The 19,252-nt window shown below is 41.5% G+C and overlaps 1 protein-coding gene across 1 annotated transcript; it reads left to right on the top strand.

Moving 5' to 3' along the window:
• Positions 1-363: 363 nt before the first annotated feature.
• sox7 (SRY-box transcription factor 7) lies at positions 364-4,385 on the top strand. Its single transcript, XM_047021258.1, has 2 exons — positions 364-852; positions 2,293-4,385. Exons 1-2 carry the CDS (start codon positions 621-623, stop codon positions 3,246-3,248), a joined length of 1,188 nt encoding a protein of 395 aa, XP_046877214.1. The 5' UTR covers positions 364-620; the 3' UTR covers positions 3,249-4,385.
• Positions 4,386-19,252: the final 14,867 nt, after the last annotated feature.

Below are 19,252 nucleotides of genomic sequence, written 5' to 3' on the forward strand. Positions count from 1 at the left end.
TCCAAGATGCTATGGTGTATTTAAGACCAGAATGTAACACTGAGGGTCTACTGTATAGGCTGTCAATTTACATGAAAATCACTATCAAATTATAAGCTTAATTTTAGCCTCAAAAGATAAACAAAAGTCCACATTTAACGTCAGTTCCACATTTTCAAATTAGATATAACATTCCTATGATTTTCTTTACATATCATATAATCATATTATGCTGCGGTACGTGATTTAGTGGTAAACGTTGTTGAAATGTTTTCCTCTCTGCTTCCTCACAGGTTTCAAGTTGCAATCAAGGAGGAGCTGCAAGTCCTTCGGGGCTTCTCTTGGAACCTGCTCCTCAAATATAAAAAGCTTCCCCTATCCTCAAGGAAACACTGAATCAGAACCCATGAGGAGGAGTCGCGCGCTTTACCACCCATCTCAAACCAACCAGCGCATGGCTTAATATTTGAGTCAGTCATCAAGAGCAGTTTAATTTTCTCTCACTCTGTCTCTCTTTAATTAGTTTTTACTGGAACTCGTTCCTCAGATCAAGTTATTTTTTCATCAGTTAGTAGAGCAAAACTTTTTTATTGAAGGAGCGCGAGAAGCGTAAGTATATTTTTTTGAGAGAGCGCGCTCAGATGGCTGCCCTGATCAGCGCGTACTCGTCGTGGCCAGAGAGCTTCGAGTGTTCCGCGGGAGATGGGGACTTGCCCGACGGACACAGCTCGCACAGGACTCCCGCAGACAAAGTGTCGGAGCCGCGCATCAGAAGACCTATGAACGCGTTTATGGTCTGGGCTAAAGATGAGAGGAAGCGTCTGGCCGTTCAAAATCCCGACTTGCACAATGCGGAGCTCAGCAAAATGTTGGGTGAGATGAAAAAATATGATAATTCAAAACATTTATTGACAAGTTGTTTAACTCTTATAGTGATAATTGATGTAGAGTGACCCTCATCTGGTGGTAACAGGCCCAAACGTTGGTCGCCGGTTTATCTTGTGAAGTTATGGCAAACTGGCCCTGAGAATAAACTGAGTTGTTTTTAATTGTTCTTAAAGTTTAAAATGTTTTGTTTCAAACTTTGAGTGAGAAAAGCTCATTTTAACAAGAAAGACGAAATCAAACATTTTTGATTTCGTATGTTTGGTTTCCATACGGTGTTTGCCCAAGCATCCTTTGGACAAATTAATTTAATTCAATGATAATAATGATAAATACTTTTTATAGTGACATTATGTCCTATAATATTCAGCAAAACGAAACAGGTTCCATTGCATAAAAATTTACCAAATTTTACACACATTTATCAGTTTTAGACTAGCGCGTATAGTGATGGTTTGTTTCATGCGCTCAAAAAACACGCAGATCACTTTCTCTTTGCCAAACCGAGATTTAACAAAAGCAGGCATACAAGACGGGGATTACGAAAAGATGCACACAACTTGAAACTCGTGCCAATTTGATTTTTTAAATAGAATGTTTGGGGTTAGTCTATCACAGGTTACATATTTTGGGCACAGACACAATTGTCAAAATAACATATTTCATGCATGAAATTATTGTATTTTTCGTTAAGATAAAGTTATTTCACAGTCACACTGGTAAATTTGTTAATGTTGTATTTAAAATGAACATGAAAGATTACCAAAGCCAGTGGTAACCTTTCGAATTATCAAAAAAGTGTTAGGATAATACAATAGCCTATTATTTATTATAATAAATGATTTATTCTTTGTGCAGTATCTCTTGCAACCAACAACCATTGTAATACAAAAGTTTTGTGCAATTTATTATTTTTATTTAGATTCTTACCCCTTTACATAAAAGATTCCTGCTGTTTTAAGGAATCCATATTTTCTATCAAAGTGAACATTTAGTTCTACTTTTATCAAACCATAAAAACAAATATAATTTTTCCATCACATGCGATTAATTTAACACTCAGTAAATGTTTGCTTTTTATTAGCAATGCCGTGTCTTTTTAACAGGAAGTCATGTTTTCCAAAATGACGTTTATGTAGTCAGTTTTATCAACAGTTGGGTAATTACTTAACAGTTTCATCAAATTAATAATTATTTCTAAAACGTATTCCCTAACCATAACACATCCAATAACAGTGGCCAGTATACAAATGAAAACATTTACAGTTTTCTTTGGTTGACTGAAACATTATTATGACAGTATTGATTATGTTATAATGTTCAATGGTATACATTATTCTGTTCTCCAGAATAATGAATTGGAAAAGTGCACAGCAGACTATAAGATGAACTAAGTCAAGCCTTTTTTGTTGTCTGTTTTTCATGCAGGCAAGTCATGGAAGGCCCTGACACCCCCACAGAAACGTCCATACGTGGAGGAAGCAGAGAGGCTGCGTGTGCAGCACATGCAGGACTACCCCAACTACAAGTACCGGCCTCGCAGGAAGAAGCAGCTGAAGCGCATCTGCAAACGCGTAGACCCAGGCTTCCTCCTCGGTGGCCTACCAGGCCCTGACCAGAATGACCCGCGAGGGCTTTGCCACCCTCTTGACAAAGACGACGACGCGTCTCCCGGGGTTGGCGGGGGCTTCTCGACCCACAGCCCCATGCTCCCTAGCGTCAGGTCCTTCAGGGAGCCCTCCAACTCCAACAGCAGCTTCGACACTTACCCCTACGGCCTGCCCACCCCACCGGAGATGTCCCCGCTGGATGTCATGGACCACGAACACTCTTCCTATTACTCCTCCTCCATCACTAGTGGTGGCATCTCCTCCTGCTCACCCTCCTCCAGCTCCTCCTGTCCTGAAGAGAGACGCCAGGTGTCGGCTCACATGGGCAGCCCCCCACCCTATCACACCGAATATGCTCAAACCCAGCTCCACTGTGGGCCCACGCACCTGGGCCACATGTCCATGTCCCAGGCTGGGAGTGGGGCTCTGATTCATGGGCCTCCACTGTCTTACTACAGCCCGTCCTTTTCCCAGGTCCACCCTGGGCTCCAGGGCCACCTAGGCCAGCTGTCCCCCCCCCCAGAGCAGGGTCACATGGAGACCCTGGATCAGCTGAGCCAAGCAGAGCTACTGGGGGAAGTGGACCGCAATGAGTTCGACCAGTACCTGAACTCCACAGGGTTCCACTCCATCGAACAAGTAGGCATGACCGTCACGGGACACATCCAGGTGGCGCCAGCCTCTGCATGCCCCAGCAATCCAACGGAAACCAGCCTCATCTCCGTGCTGGCGGATGCCACAGCGGCCTATTACAACAACTATGGCATTTCTTAAGCTGTTGCCTGGCAACTGCGCCCATCCCACCTGTAACTAAGTTGAGACAATAGGTTTGGAGAGATGGGGGGGCACTGGGGGAGAGGATACTGGGCAGGGGGCAGGACCAATCACAGAGCAATATGATTGTCTGGGGCCGACAGAAGAACAAAGAGGTTTGTAGAAGGCGAAAAAGATAAATCTACGCAGAGTGAGAAGGAACTTTAATGGAAACCTCAGGGACGTACATAAAACAGAACTAACCCTAACCTCTGGTCCATTGGATTCATATCTGATCCCAGAATTTTTATTGGACTTGCAGTCCAGTTGTAAATGTCTTGTTGCCATGCAGGTGTGTACAAATGCTCTTAAGCTAATTTAAGTAATTTGATGTTTCGCATTAATGCTAATTGTAATGCTATTATTAACTCTTTTCTTGTGAATGTTTGTAAAATTTGTTCTCTCTACATTAGTTGGGAGTTTTACCTCAGTAGTTTGTATTTAAATGAGGATTAGATTACATTGACATTTCTTATGCAATTCTTCCAGACAAAGTAGTATATCAAAAAGAAAATAAATTTATATACTTATCATTCTTTCAAGTACTTAATATATAATCATAATCTTTACAATGGAAATAATAAGGATAACTATTACTGTATGCTGATTTAGGTTTGTGAAAATTTATTTAAATTAAAGTTCCTCTTTTACATTGATTTCTTTAAATCTGTTTAATTGCCATATAAATATGCTTACATAGACATGGATTGTGTGATATCCTCTGCAATTTGCATGCTGTGAAACAACGTCCCTATGTCTTTAATGTAATTGACAATATAGTTTGTTGGGCTTTGGGTTTCCATATTAAACCAGCGGTTGCATTGGAATTAATTTGCAATCTTATAATAATGAAGTTCTTCATCGAAGGCTCAACTATTCTCATTGAAATTAGTTTTGATTTGTTACGTTCAGAAAGTGAGCCTTGACTAGTTAATGTCAAATACTTTTCCTTACAAAACATGATATTTTTTGTTGATGAGAAGAACACTAGCTTTGGTTCTAGCTGACAGCCTGCTGTCCCACTCTCTGCTTCCTCTCTTCCACCCTTCTTCCATCCTCCTCCTTCCTCCCCAGTCCCCACTCGCTTTCATTCCACCCGCGGTTCAGAGGATTAGTGTAAAACACCCATAGCCCCCCCCTTTCACCCCCCCCCCCCCCCCCCCCATCTCAACCCGTCTCTTTGTTTTTCCAGTGTCTTATTCTGGGTGCCTTCTGTGGCTCACTAGAACCCACCTACCCCCCACCCTATCCTACCCCACCCCCTCACCGCACGTCCTATCTTGCTGATGCAGACCTTTCATAATCTGCACGGAATAAATAAATAAATCTCGGGGGCCCCTGACGACTGTTTTACACGTTCCTCGTTTCTCTCGCTCCTTTTTCTTTCGTAAAATTCTTCTCTGTTTCGATAAAAGGAATTCTGGGGCTTTTGACAAATCCTGGAGTCTGGCTGGCCTTCCTGCGTTTTTTGGGAACGGTTGAGTCGGGCTTCTTGTAAAGAGGATGTGGCGCAGGAGCGGTGTTTCCTGACTGATAAGGGAAAAGCCTCTCTCCGTCAGGATGTTTGGGCCTGGCTGGTTGTCGCATTAAAGAGCCCCAGCCAGGGAAGGGAACCCGCTGTCGGACTAGTGGGAGGAAACGAGACCTCGCTGATTAGCATCTTACGCCCGCACATTTATTCAGGGAGGCCTTGTCGACCTGGCCCCGACAACGAGCCTCGACCACACACACACACGTAGGCTTGCACATAGACAAAACCACAAAAGCACACACACACATACATACACTAACACGCACACACGCACCAACAAAGGACTGACACAGATTTCTTACTCTGTCAGTTCACTCCAGTTTGACCTCTGTTAAGAATTCCCAAACCCAAGACAACAACACCTATAGGGTATACAACACGTGTCTTGTTACACCACTCCTTCCCCTAGTACCCAATGTATGTTCCTGATTCAATACACCTCCACAGCACTGCTCCTTGAGAATTTGATTAAATTGTCCAGAATGACAACATTCATCATATGCCAGAGTTTACAGCTGTAAGAAATGGGGCTCATTTTTTGAAGGGGTATATCATTACCCTTGTTGCCTGAGGGAAACCTCTGTGGAGATATGTAGGAGGAATAGGGTGCTTTGGACTGGACCGTTGAGTGGAGTGAGTAGCCTGAGGCTGGGGGCTGTAGAGGTTGAAGAGGGGGGCTTGGTACAGTGTCAGCTGGGTACCATTGGGGTCAGGTCAGGTTCCTTCAGCTAGCCTCCCTTGGTAAAGACTCCCTGTGGTGTCTCAACAAGCACTTCCACTACCCCGGGGGTAGGGCATTGTAGCTTGGACAAGGACAGACACTCAGCAATCCAAACAAAGGAGCAAGTCTCAGAGGTCTCTGTGTATCACTCACTTGGGGTTTAATCCAATTAGTTGTCACATCACGTTTGTTTTAAGTTTGATCCTTTTCACCCCAACTGCTGGGCTTCTAAAGACCCTTACAGCACCATGCACAAACACATGTAGAAGGGGCACTGGCAAGATTTCATTTATGCGCCGTGTTCCACTTTAACAAAAAGACAAGAAAAACGTTCTGCTGTGAGAGAAATTATGTCTTTCACATTGATTTATCAATGACTCCTACGCAATGTACATAATCCAGAAATGCATTGAATGAGTTACGTAGTGAAATATCAATTTTCCCTGACAACTGCTAACCCTATTTCAATCATTTCTCCCTATCCAGTAAATCAGAATACTAAAACGTTCCCTGTAGAGTTGATTGTTTTATCATGAAAAGAAAATCAAATAAAAATGTGGTTCATGGAAGACAAAGTCCTCTCTTTTCTCTGTGACCTGACCAGCGGAGTTCTACACAATTGCTATGTGTTGACTGTGAAGTTATGAGTTCACAGGAAGCAGGGGCAAAACACTAAACTCGTCTAACTCAATCCCTTCCTTTCTGAAAGCTGTGGTCCTCAACATAACCTTTGTTCAGACATTTCTGCTCAGCACTACAGCAGGCCTGTTTCAGAACACCACAGTCCGTCATTGTAATCTGTTCATTGTAACATTAAATTTACATTTAAAAAGTACCAAAAGACTACCTTAATAATTGCAGGACAACTGTAAGATGTTTAAATGATAACTGGCACTTGTGACTTGTTGAAGTTAGGAGTTTCAGCCAGGTGCGCAAACTAATCTCATGTCATATAATCAACGGATTATATGTATGATATACCATGGGATTTATAGAACTAGCCTTATTAGGATATAGTCTGAACAAACAAATCTGAGTCCTCTCCTGTTATTTCTCTCTGATTGCTCCCTGGCCCTGGCCCAGCTTCAGGTCAAGTCTGTGGAATGAGCCTGACAGGTAGTCTGTTATGTTTCCTGTTTCCCCCTATACCATCACGTCACATCCCTGGGCAAACAAACAACTCAGCCTTCCAACTCAACTCCAAAATTGCTAGGGTAGCTGATTGCTGCGGTGCTGTGGTGAGTGCTGGGATGAGAGGCTGCTGTTGGAGGGCCAATGGCGCAGCTGTGTAAAGTATTAGCCATCCGCTGGGACTGAGGTGCGTGATGATCACCTGAAACATCATGTCCACCGGAGACTCTCAGGAGGCTGACTGTCGGCTTTCTGCTCGGAGGGGCGACGGAGGCGTGTGGACAATGACTGCCCGGCCAGGAGCATCGTCACCAAGTTGGTCTTTACGTGGCCATGATGACACATGTTGCTGACGGGGCCCTAGGTCAAGGGGAAGTGGATGATTTGCAGTACGTGACTCACATGTTGTACTCATATGGTTATATGGTTTATGAGGTGTAAACATGTTGATAGTTGATAGTTTAAAAATGATGCCGGGTTGCTAAATCTAGGACCCATTCTAGACGCCAAATAACATAACACGTGTGTGCTGATTACTTGACAATGATTCTGAAATAAAATTGCTTTTGCTATTTGTTTACAGTACATTGTTGTATTATGTAAGGCAAAAACAGAAAGATTTAGCAAAACTTTCTACAAATAAAAAACAAAAGGATGAAGTCAAGATTTAAGATAAACACATGAGATCCAGCCACAAACATTGCAGGAGTAATTTTACATTTGGAGTGTGTTGTGTGCATAATAACCTGTTTACAATTTGTATTTGGCTTCAACGGTGGCCAAAGGAGGGAGAACCACCCCCCCCCCCCCCCACCTCACAGCAAGGGATTATGGGTGCAGCTATTCTCCGTCTCATTGTGGTCAAACAACAGGCGCAGTGTGCGGTGGCAAGCAGGCGGGGTGCGTCGCCGGCTGAAGAATGGACCAGACTCAGCAAGGGACGGGTGCCATGTGGCAGAAGATGGGCAGGGACGCAGATGGGGACCCCTGGAAAACTTGGGGGACGGTGGGCACAGCCAGCGGCCACCCACCTGTACCTGCGGCTGAATGCAGCAGCCGAGCAGGGTCCAGCACCTGTTCTAAGCTGATACAGACAGGCAGCGTGGACACAAGGAGGCAAGCCAGAACTAAACTGCCAAACCTGGGAATGGGGAGATCTCCTATTCACCCACAAGAGCAACCTGATTCCAACATCAACAAATGTAACAAAAAAGACAAGAAAATAGACACAGCTAAGAAGCCGACCAGCTTTCCAAATGCAGTCTGTGTTGGTGTTGTTTACAAGACAGTATTGGTCCAAATGTTCTAGGCCTCTTTGCACTTTTAGGAAAGTGTTATTCTTGGAAGAAGACATCTATGTTCAATTATTAGAATTAATCCTTTAGTTTCCAGTGATTTACAAGTATTTAAATCGAAAAATTTATAAAAGCATGGCCTCTCTGTAAATGAGATGGGGCAGAGTTCTCCGAGTTGTTTTTGACCAGAGTGCAGTCTCCCAGGAGTGTTATAACTCTTAACCTCAATGAGGAAAAGGATGTTTCCTATTGTGATTCCTAATTACAATGTGGATCATTCCTTCAATGGAATGTAGCATCCACATACTGTATCTTCCCTGTTTTTATTAGTGCCAAGACGTTTTGTATTCATGCTTTGCATGCTTTCGTTCATGCAATATTTAGATAGTGCCACGCTTAACATGGTGCAATTGAATTGTTATTATTTAAAAAAAATTATGTCACAACTTCAAGTCATGATAATGATTCTCTTTGGCTTATCCTGGGTGAATAATTTAAACAGGTAACTACTGAAAAATGGGGAAAAAAAATACAATATAAAAACAATGCACGTAAGTAAAAGCAATCTAATCTAATAATGCCCACAGAGCACACTCATTCCATTACACGTGTGGTTTTGGAGGCCTTGCCATTTGGACTAGCTGTTAATGGCTCAATCATTCTTTCCTGCATTATGGTGGACTTGTATACTTCAACACTGCTGGCCTATCTCTAGTACTACATAGCTACCCTTTTATCCTGCGAGTTTAGAGTATACTCAGTGTGCATCCTGAATAGCAGACACAGTAATGATGTCGATGAGTGACATATTAAGGTCAGCTGTCTTAGAGAGACCCTTTTAACAACCACTCCACATACATAGACACAGCAAGCTACCACACAGCCTGTTGAAAGTTTCAGAGAGGCACAGGAACTCAAACGAAAATAAAACATGGAACAACGGGGGATTTTTGGGTGGTGAGTTAATTTGTGAGTCTTATGCACCAACTGCAGTGAATAAGATGGCTGGGGGTGAGCTGATGAAAGATTTTCCATGTAAATGAATCAGAAAGATTAATGTGTTCACACGTCAACACAAAGTCAAAGACAAGGTGACAACATAGACACATACTCCACTCTAGGCCTTAATTTTGGCGTAGTACGGATCTCAACTGAAATGGCATCTTTGTTTTTCTGAGGGTCTCCCAAAGGCTCACGCGGAAATATAAAAAGCAAGATGACTGATGAATGATGCGTGGTCCTGCGCATGAAAACAATTAAACCTGCAATAACTGCTCATCTGGACTCTCTGGCACGTCAGTCGGTATACAGAGAATTTCCGCTGCTTTGATGTCGAGTGTTTACACTGCAGAAGCATTGGGGGAGAGAGCATTGGTGACCTTGACAATTAGATGATGGTGGCATCATTTCCATACTCACTACCGTGCGCCTGGCTAACCACACATGGGCGGGATATACCCGGGATGTTGTTGATGTCTGAGACTGAAGGAATCCCTTCCTGCTGGATGGTCTGTCTCACTTCCTAAAAGTTTTCACATCAAATGAGACACAAGGAAATGACTCATTGGTCGTTCCCGGACCTCTGACACTTTGAATATCTGCACCATGTTGACAGGTACAAAACAGGATGTGAGTAGGAACCTATGTACTTCGCATTGGATTGTAAATTGTTGTTGTTTGCTGTAATGAAAGCCCTTTAAAAGCTGAGGTGTGTACTTTTATCACTTTTATCACCACAAGGTGCAGGCTTTTGACAGGCCTAATATATACAAGAGCTATAGGGGTGGGGGAAAAACCAGACACCAAAAAACCTTGTTGAAATATTTCAATAGAAATTAGATAAACCTGTTATTTGGAAATCTTGCATCGCAAAACAGACATGCTTTGCATTTTTCAAAGGGCATCACACTTGCCCTGGGGTTTTAAAACTATCCCACAAAACTTTTAATTAGTGTGATGTCATGCCCTTAAAGACTACCATCATTAGTCTACTGACCGTTTTATGAATTATACAGGGAAACATTCAGTCAGCGTAAGCATATTCATTTTGCACATCCCACACCTTTAAGAAAACAAGCCTTCCCCCAGAATCTTCATGTATACTGTACCCACTTACACTAACCCTAACCCGAATCTCACTTCTGACAGTAATTTTTTTCTTTGTTTTGACTTGGAATAGTAAACATTGGGGTTCAAATCTTGTACTTCAATGATATACACGTTCGCTCTCCTTTGCTAAAGTTATTGTAAACCCAAGTAAAGTTTATGGTAAAGTCTCTGGCAGATATTTCTTACGTTTTTGCTAAGGACAAGCTTTTTTTGTTGTCAATGTTGTTTGGAGTGGCCGTCTAGAGAGTGCAGGAAGCAGAAAGATGATACATTTGAAACAGGGACAAAAGCAATAGAAGCAGGCGAGATAAACAGATGAGGTTTGAGAAAGGGGGAGGGTGAAATATGTTTTATATACTGTATGTAGTCCTGTTTTGTCTCTATTGTTTGCTGTAGAGGTGTATCATTTTAAGGACATATTATATAGTACAGTTTGAAGTTGGATTTGGAAAGCCTATTTTGAGCTAAATATTAATAATACTATCAGGGCTAGTTAATTACAACATAAGAGTCCGTTAGTCATTTTGAACAGTTTGCAAACTCATCTAAATGTGACAGCAAACAAAAAGCACCGAATGCACATTTTAAAACAGGACAAGACGTCAGGATTCATTTTTTTCAGTATTGTCTCATTGTAAGTGTTGGCTTATTTTAAACCAATACAGGCCATCACAGAATCTCATTGAAAATAATCCAATGCACACCTTTAACAAGGAGAATCCGGTAGTGTTGGGAAGACACCATATCCCACTAATAGGATTTGTTGGCCTTCAAAAATGCTGGCAGGCTAGATTGGCGGACACCCATAAAGCATGTTTTTGAGCATAAAATGTATTTATTTGTACATTAAATATCATATTGTTTCACCACCAGAGAATCCTAACCCATCTTCACAATTGTGATCCTGGCTTTAAAATGTGCCACACGCACTGATACAATGAGCTAAAGAATTAAAATAAGTATTATAGAATTAGAAAGGCTGTGTTATTCAAATGAAACAGCATGAAAATAAACTGAAAAAACTGTAACATAAGGGCCCTGTATGGCCCTATAAAATGTAATTTGTTCAAATAGAGTAATTGTGCTACTACTGAGCGAACATGCTCTGCTTTAGTCCAGAATACATGGGCAATAGCAATATATGTCACATCTTCACTTGTCTGTCTCTGCCTACCTCTCTGCCTCTCTTGTGCTCTCTCTCTCTTGTGCTCTCTCTCTCTCTCTCTCTCTCTCTCTCTCTCTCTCTCTCTCTCTCTCTCACTCTCTCTCTCTCACAGGCCACAGAAACCAATTACACCGAGCATGTGAGCATTCTGCATGCCACAGAGAGATTGCGTAAAGTGTATTAGAGGCTTAAGGGGCCAGGGGTCTCCTCTCTGTTACATTTATAGTCCCTGCTTCTCTATGTGCCCTACTGATGTCTCTGGGAGATGAGTGTGCGTGGGGTAAAGCAGGTCAAGGAGAGTGCAACCTGTCTGGCCCTGGGCTCCACATGGGCTATCTATACCTTAGGTGATGTGGGGAAAGGGACTAAGGCAATATTCTAATTATCAGTGGTGTAGTTTATGTGATACATAGGCCTAGGCATTCACTGTACGCCTACTAGGATTTCCTCACTAGTTATTAGCCGTGACTGGGGTTGCTGAATTGACAGTATGCCCACTACACCCTTGATTCTGGTTATGATCTCTTGCATTGCCACTGAACCTTTTATTTAAGCTGTGCATGCTGATTATAAAATGCATGTTGTATATTTAATGTAAAGCTGTGCACTGATGTGTGTATTTATTGGCCACTTGCCAATGATCCTAAACACATTAAGAGTCAAGAGTATTTGACCAGTGGAGTTCACGCAATTGTGATCTCTATTATATACTCAACTTTCAACCACTCATGTGTGAAGCTTAGAAAGGACAGCGACGAACATAGCTGCAGATTGGCCACAGAGCTGTGTTCTGCTGTAATTAGCCTTGACGTGCCTGAAGGGGAGGCTGAGGGCAGCTAAGCCCAGGCGTCAGTACTCACATGCAGGGTTGAGAAATGAGTGTTGGGGTTGCGACCGGAGCTGTCTTCACCACAGCAGTGTGGAGAAGGAAAAGAGGTGGACGAGAGGTTTCTTCTAGTCTTGATTGATATTGGCTATTATATGTCTATAACAGATTTCTCTGTTACTCTCTGTTAGTGACTGACTGTCCACTTCTAGAAATGCCACAACATTACATTTCTCGGGATTCCAAGCTTTGAGTCGCTGTATTTTTCAATTACATCATCCAAACAGTGTTATATAGCCTATAGGAAATATGTGGTAAAATGCATTGGGATGGACGGAGCGTCTTTGGTATTGGCATTTTCTACACAGACATATTCCCTTTAAGCCCCAGCTACCCCAAGTTAGTGTGTCAGCTGAGCCTGTTAGGGTAAGGGGTGATTTTGTGTTCCTGGTTGTGGAAAGCCTTCAGTATGTGTGCACGGCACAGAATGGTTTGACTGATTACAGAGTAAAATGAGAGAAGTGTTGAGGTTGTGCTGTAAGTATGTATGTGCGTGGATGTCATCATAGTTCCTCTCTACCAGAAATTTGAAGCCAGGAAGTGGGACTCAATAGGGGGGGGGGGGGTTGCTTCTCATGAGTCATGCAAGAACATATCAGTGCATTCCACTCCGACCCCTGATCCGAAAAGCTCCTTAAGATGCAAGCAGACGTCCGGCCTAATGCTGCGCCCCACTGAGTGTGTGTTTGTGTTGGTGGGAGGCACACTTGTGATTAAGCACTTCTTGTAGCAGAGACCACGCGGATATCATAGGGAAATGACTGGCAATGCACACACATCTGCAAGCCCTGATAAGACAAGAACAGTCACTTGGTCTTTGGTGTGAACTTTGCCCTTGAAAAGAGGGTTGATGAGCCCAGATTTGAATTACGACAAAGATTTTATTGATTTTGTGCTTTTGCCCGTGACTAGTTACTTATAGTCATGTATGCAGTTTGCTCACAAGTGAATAAAAGCAGAAATTGGATGGTAAAGTTGTCTCCGGTTAATATTCGACACAAAATGGGGCTAAATGTTAACATTAGAGTAAAAAATACTTTCTATTAAAGAAAAGATTTAATCTGATAGACAAATTCTTCACATACTTAGAATACTAGCAGTGTGTGCCCCATGAATTGTGAATAAATGCTGTTACTCCTTCATATAGTTTGCAGAGTGTCAAGCAGACCTTGTGCAGGGTAACTCAGGGGAAGAGCATGCAACCTATTAGGATTAGCTAGTGTGTCCTGGAATCTATTGCAGGTAATCCCCATTGGTGACACTTTATCAAGTTCAAAATCTCCAAGATCTCAGCTCTGTGTTCTCATTGATAGCAGTGAAATAGACATTTAGCACTTTTATACTGATTTATTAGGCTGTTAGAATTGTACCAAAGATTTTTGGTACAATTTTAATCAGATCACATTTACAATGAATAAAACGCTTCAAACGTCAAAATAGGAAAGGTGCCGTCAGTTTACCTACAAAAAGAATAACCTTGTAATAATACCCTATAATAATAATAATACAAATTTGATATTATCAACTTGATCATCATTAATTAAATGATCAACTTGATAAACATTTTCTATAAAGTACAAACGCCTGTGTGACTAAGATGTATTATTCATGTGACAGCATGCACCGTATACATATATATATATATATATATATGTATGTATATATATATATACAAGGTTTGTTTTATATATATATATATATATATATTTGAAAATCCTTATAAAAAAGCTGCCCTATAATGATGCATGCAAGCTAATCTTAAAAAACATGACAACATTTCAATAATAACCAGAGGAGTCACTGGAAATCAAAGATTGGTTGATCTCACGATTCCAGTTGCCACTTGCTGAGTGATCTTAATCCCAGCAGCATGGTGTTAAGCCTTGTCACAATCTCTCCCCTTGAATCAGAACAAGAACTGAAATGTTTGGACTTTGGACCGTGTTAAAGATGAAATAATAAGAATTTATTATGAATATGAAAGTATCCTACTTCTATCAGCATTATTCTGGCTAAAGTTAGATTTATTTTGTATACTTAATTTAGTAATTTAATGTCTTACATAAAACTCTGTGTGGACCATGTTTCTGCTGTAACAGTAACAGTGCTGTTACCCCAGTAATCAATACTCTACTCTTAACCTTTGGTTTACCAAAGGATTGTTTTCAGACCTCTTTGGTAGGCTGCCTTCATGAGAGTCTTCTGAAGTTCTTGGTGTAGGTGAACAATTTCCCCCATGATTTGTATGTGTATCTGTATGTAAACATTCATTTTTTTTTTTTAATAATTGTACCTCATTAACAATCCAATAATTTTAACAATCCAGACTTTGGAATATTGCATCACTTATTTTTGATACCAAAAGAAAAGCCACTTTCTTAAAGGAAAGTGTTCTTCTCAACAAATCACAAATTGCAATTATTTGTTGAAATATTGATTTATGTGTCAGGTCAGACATTGCCTCGCTAAATCTGAACCATTCACATGCAGGTACCACATGGAGAAGCTAGCAAAGGGGATGAGGGTAATGCCGAGTCATGGCTGGTCCTTGACTTTCAGTGCCTTCTGTCCAAAACGTGCAAAGTTGCTTTCCCTTTTATCAAAGGGTGTCCTGGTCATGTGTCCAAAGCCTCAGGCAATCTCAGAGTGATTAGAAAGGCTTTTCATTCTATCCTTAGACTCCTAGGGACCCGATTAGCAGGTAGGCCCGTGTTTGGAGGAGGGCTTTTGAACTGGCTGTTCCATCATCTACTCGTTCGCACAGAAGGCACAAGGCTTGGTGTCTCATTCGGAGTGTACTTCCCATTTTTTGGGAAGATATTTTCATGTACTGTTATCCATTTTTGATGGATTTATTCATGTTTGGTTGAATCATGATTGTTGACTGTGTAAGTATACTGAGCTTTTACTCAATGTTGTATTTGTACTGTAGAAGATGGAATGGAAGCAGAAAGTTAAACCCGCAGGTCAAAGAACATAAAGCAAGAGGGTGTGGGTCTCGCAAGAGGTGCACACAGACGTACCTTTAGGTTTTTAGACAGGTTGTCAGTACCAGACATTTAGTCTAAAGTAGTATTGGTTTTGATACATTGAAATAGACCAGTCATTTAAATCATATTGTGAGGAAAACAACTGCAGTATTGTCAGTCAACTGTCTTCTGAAACTTTTCTCAATCTTGCCCTCAGGAATGAGAAGTTGGTTTTTGCACCAACTTCTGACCATAAAACCATTTTCAATAAAGCAGTAGGCAAAGGTTCATGAAAAAAATTGACCTTTTCCTACCTGTCTGCAACAAACATCAAGCCACACAAAGATACAGAACAACTTATGACAGCTAGAAAACAAGGATGATATAGTAAAATGGCAATCATCCAGTTTCTAAAATTAAGTAAAAAGAAAAGTTGTAGAATGGCTAAACTGTACATCCGTTCTGTAGCCATTTCCATGTACTTTTGTACAATGACTTTGCACAGTCAGTAAAATTATTATTAATGCAATCACTTACATGGGGTTTCTTCCTGTATTGTCTTTCAAGATGCAGCCTCAAACTGTTATGCATGATATCAACACAGGCACACAGTTTGCTACTAACAGACAGTGTTTCTGACATGTTTTGAGAAATATAATTATTTCCCACTTTGTAGCTGAATATGTTCACACCTTAGGGTTGGTGAGGTTATCATCGAAAGCAGAATTCAGAGAGGCCTGTGTCTGACATAAAGCTGTCTTGATCCTCGGCAGCTAGAAAGATGCATTTTATCTCTAACCCCTTTATTGAGAGACATTCCTTGCGGCAATAACTGATAATCTGTGATGTGTTTGGTTCACAGTTACATATTCTCACAGTGTATTCTTCTAAACCGATGCACTATTCTGCTTAAGAGATCCTTGATTCCATCATCCACAATTCAGCTAAAGAGACTTTTCAATAGGTCTACCTTGATGTACCTCTTTACATGCACATCCAGTTCTTTAGCAGTGTAAATAACAAGGTCTACTCTGAACTCTATGCTCAAATGCTTTAAACAATTGTATTAGGAACTCCTACAACTGTCTTAAAGTTAATGCCTGAGTGTTCATACGAACCAGAATAACGTTTTTCAACTCAAGGTGTATTGTAAGCCAATCAAGTGACAATTGACAGGCTGTAGTGGCTCTCTGTAAACTGGTATTAGCCCAAAGGCTAACTATTTAAGATTACGTTATGAAACATTAGGTTTTTAAGGCCATGTTGTGTATACATGTATGTAATAGATTACAATCTTTCACACGTTGTTATCTGGAAAATGGTGTCCTGATAGCCATGCAATTCTTGGAAAAGTCATATCCTTATTGTATTTTCTTACAGGAGGGAAGAGTAATATGTTGGACCTGTTCTTGCAATCCTTCAGTATGGCCTACTTTTTGTATTGCTGACTGACTAGTTAACTCTCAGTCATTTCTGGCACTTTTTAGTAAGCTTAGGCTAGCTTACGTTCCTTTCCTCTTAACACAATGTTGAAGGGCTACATTATCTTAAAGTCTCCACATTGTATCTGTACATGAACAGTGTGCTTATTCAGTGCTTGTATTTAAGTATATTTTTAGTGGGTAATCCTAGCATTATAGACAGATGTATTGAACTGTGGCTTAGTTGTATGCTTAGCTTTATACAACCAGGACTTGAAACCATCGTCCACTTTCTCTGTCAGTGAGGACTTAAGCTTTTTATTTTGATCAAGCTTCTGTCCTCTCGCTTCCTTTGTTATACTATGTCTGATGTCTTCACAATCTGTTGATGTAAAAAATAAACAGTTGTATTCTGTTAAAGATATCAGTACAAACACTCAGTTGTATGGTTCCATCCTACTGACAGAACTCATGTGAAGCCCTGTTATACTTGTAAAGCCACATTCTTAGACTTATCATCTTAAGAGTATGAACATCTGTTTAAGGCCTTCAGTTCACTTCCATGAAAACATTAAGAGAAAAGAACATTAATGTAAAAGTGTAGAGTGAGCGTCTAGACTCAGATTATCACATCACCTGCTAACACTGTTTGACATCGAGAGAAGAGTAAGTGGATTTGTGCTTGAAATGTTAGGTGGCCTGCACACATTTACAGTAGATTCAATCCCAGATTTGAGTACACAATAACACTATGGTGATGTTAATGACGCAGGCTTAGTGTGTTGTCAAACCTTGATAGGGATGTAAGTGTTGTCAGATATTGTTAACCTAGCTCTTTGTTCTATTCCAGTTAGGGATGATTGGAAGGAACACATTCACCCTGTGGACTATCAGCCCCTGAACAGTGTAGCCATGACAACCATCGTCACTCCCATCTACCTCCGTTGACCTGTACGGGACCACATTCGCACGGCTGAGACACACTTACGCCCAGAGCAGGAACCTGCTAGTGTCCGGCAGGAAAAGTGAAGATGGCCTCCCTCAAGCGTAGTTACCAGTGCTTTGATGGTTTTGTGGATGATGCGCACCAAAAACCTTCACCTCCTGCCGGCCTACACTCTTCCTCCCGTGGTTTTTCCCACCAGGAGCCAATCGATATCCAGGGATGCTACCTTTGCAACAAACACAAACAGGCCCATGATATGGGAGTAGAGGCGAGAGGGGCCGGGTCCTCTGCCTGGTACCATCCCCATCACCACCAACACCAGCAAGCTCACAGGAGGCTCACCCGACCTGAGGAGACCCCTGTTGAACACTCTGGCCACCACCACCACCTCCCTCACCTCCCTCAGCGGGACAAGAAGAAGGTGGTGCTGGTGAAAAACAGTGACCCCTCTATCCGGAGGACCATAGTGCTGCATCGCAGGAACCTGCGCAGCATGGGGCTCTTCCTGGATGAGGTTTCGGAGTTCATGCAGTACCACATCAGGAAACTGTACACACTGGAAGGCCGCAAGGTGAGAACACTTACACTTGGAGCAAACAAATGTTATATCATAGCCTACATAAGGTTTACTGTGCTGTCCTAGATGCAGGGGCGTGTCCAGGGGGTGGCCTAGGGTGGCACAGGCCACCCCTGAAATCTGATTGGCCACCCCAATATATGATTGGCTATATGCCCAGTCAGAGGCGGGCCACCCCTGGTGCCACCCCTATCAAAAATGTCTGGACACAACGCTGCCTAGATGATACCTAGATTGTGCAATGTTACCTGTGTCAGTTGGATTTTGCAACAAAAAAAATATTAATAGATAGTCAGCTACTAAAAATGTATTTTCCTGTATCATTTTATGCATTCAGTTTGACTGCTTTTATAAAACAACCTCTTGAGACACCGTTTTTTTAATTATATGATCTTAAGAGCAAGCAATACTTAACAGAGAGCCTTTCAGGCTTAGAGTTGAGGAGATGAGTGAAAGAGAGGCCTCTAGTGATATGAGTTAGGATAACCACATCTTTAAATACTTATTCAAGAGTTTTTGGGCTTAGAAGGGCAGTCAATGTTCCCATTATTCAAAAACACATATTTCTCAAATTATTCTTGAGATGAGATATGAGATTTGGTTTACCAAATAACAATGGCTAATATCTGTGACACTAAAAGACACACACAAGATACAGTTCAGGCACACTACAAATTCCCCCAGGCTAAGAGATAGGCCTATGTTTTAAGCAGGAGTCAGTCGCACGATTGGAGCTGGTGTTTCCTGTCTTTTGGGACAGTCTCTCCTATATACCTTACCCACCACCTACCCACTACCAGCAGCTGTATTCTCAGTGGTAGCAGGCATATCCTCCTATTAGCACAACCCCCCAGCATGTACTTCCCAGGGTAAACATGTTGTAAAGCACAGCAAAGCTTTCCATAGGGGCCTTTTAGCTTGCGCTTTCCACAAGGATGCGACTGTACTAAATTCATCCCTACAGCAGCAATGATGACTTCATATTATAGTTTTTTTTTGGTCTGGATTTATATGGATCTATGAAGATTTAGTAGCCGTTTGAAATTGCTTGGATATTTAGCAAGCAAGGAAATTATTACATGGGCACCTTTGAGTTTTTTTTTCCTCTCCACAATAAATAATAAAGCTACTACAATGAAAACATGCTACAGGAATGGTTTGTGAGGATCCATAATGAGGTTGTAAGAAGTGTAAAGAGTGTAATCTTGTGTTTA

This window comes from Hypomesus transpacificus, chromosome 6, assembly GCF_021917145.1.
Source record: "Hypomesus transpacificus isolate Combined female chromosome 6, fHypTra1, whole genome shotgun sequence".
Taxonomy (NCBI): Eukaryota; Metazoa; Chordata; class Actinopteri; order Osmeriformes; family Osmeridae; genus Hypomesus; species Hypomesus transpacificus.

Coding starts and splice junctions, on each gene's coding strand:
- sox7 (XM_047021258.1), top strand. CDS start 621: ATGGCTGCCCTGATCAGCGCGTACTCGTCGTGGCCAGAGAGCTTCGAG. Junction 853..2,292: donor GGAGCTCAGCAAAATGTTGG/GTGAGATGAAAA, acceptor TTTTTCATGCAG/GCAAGTCATGGAAGGCCCTG.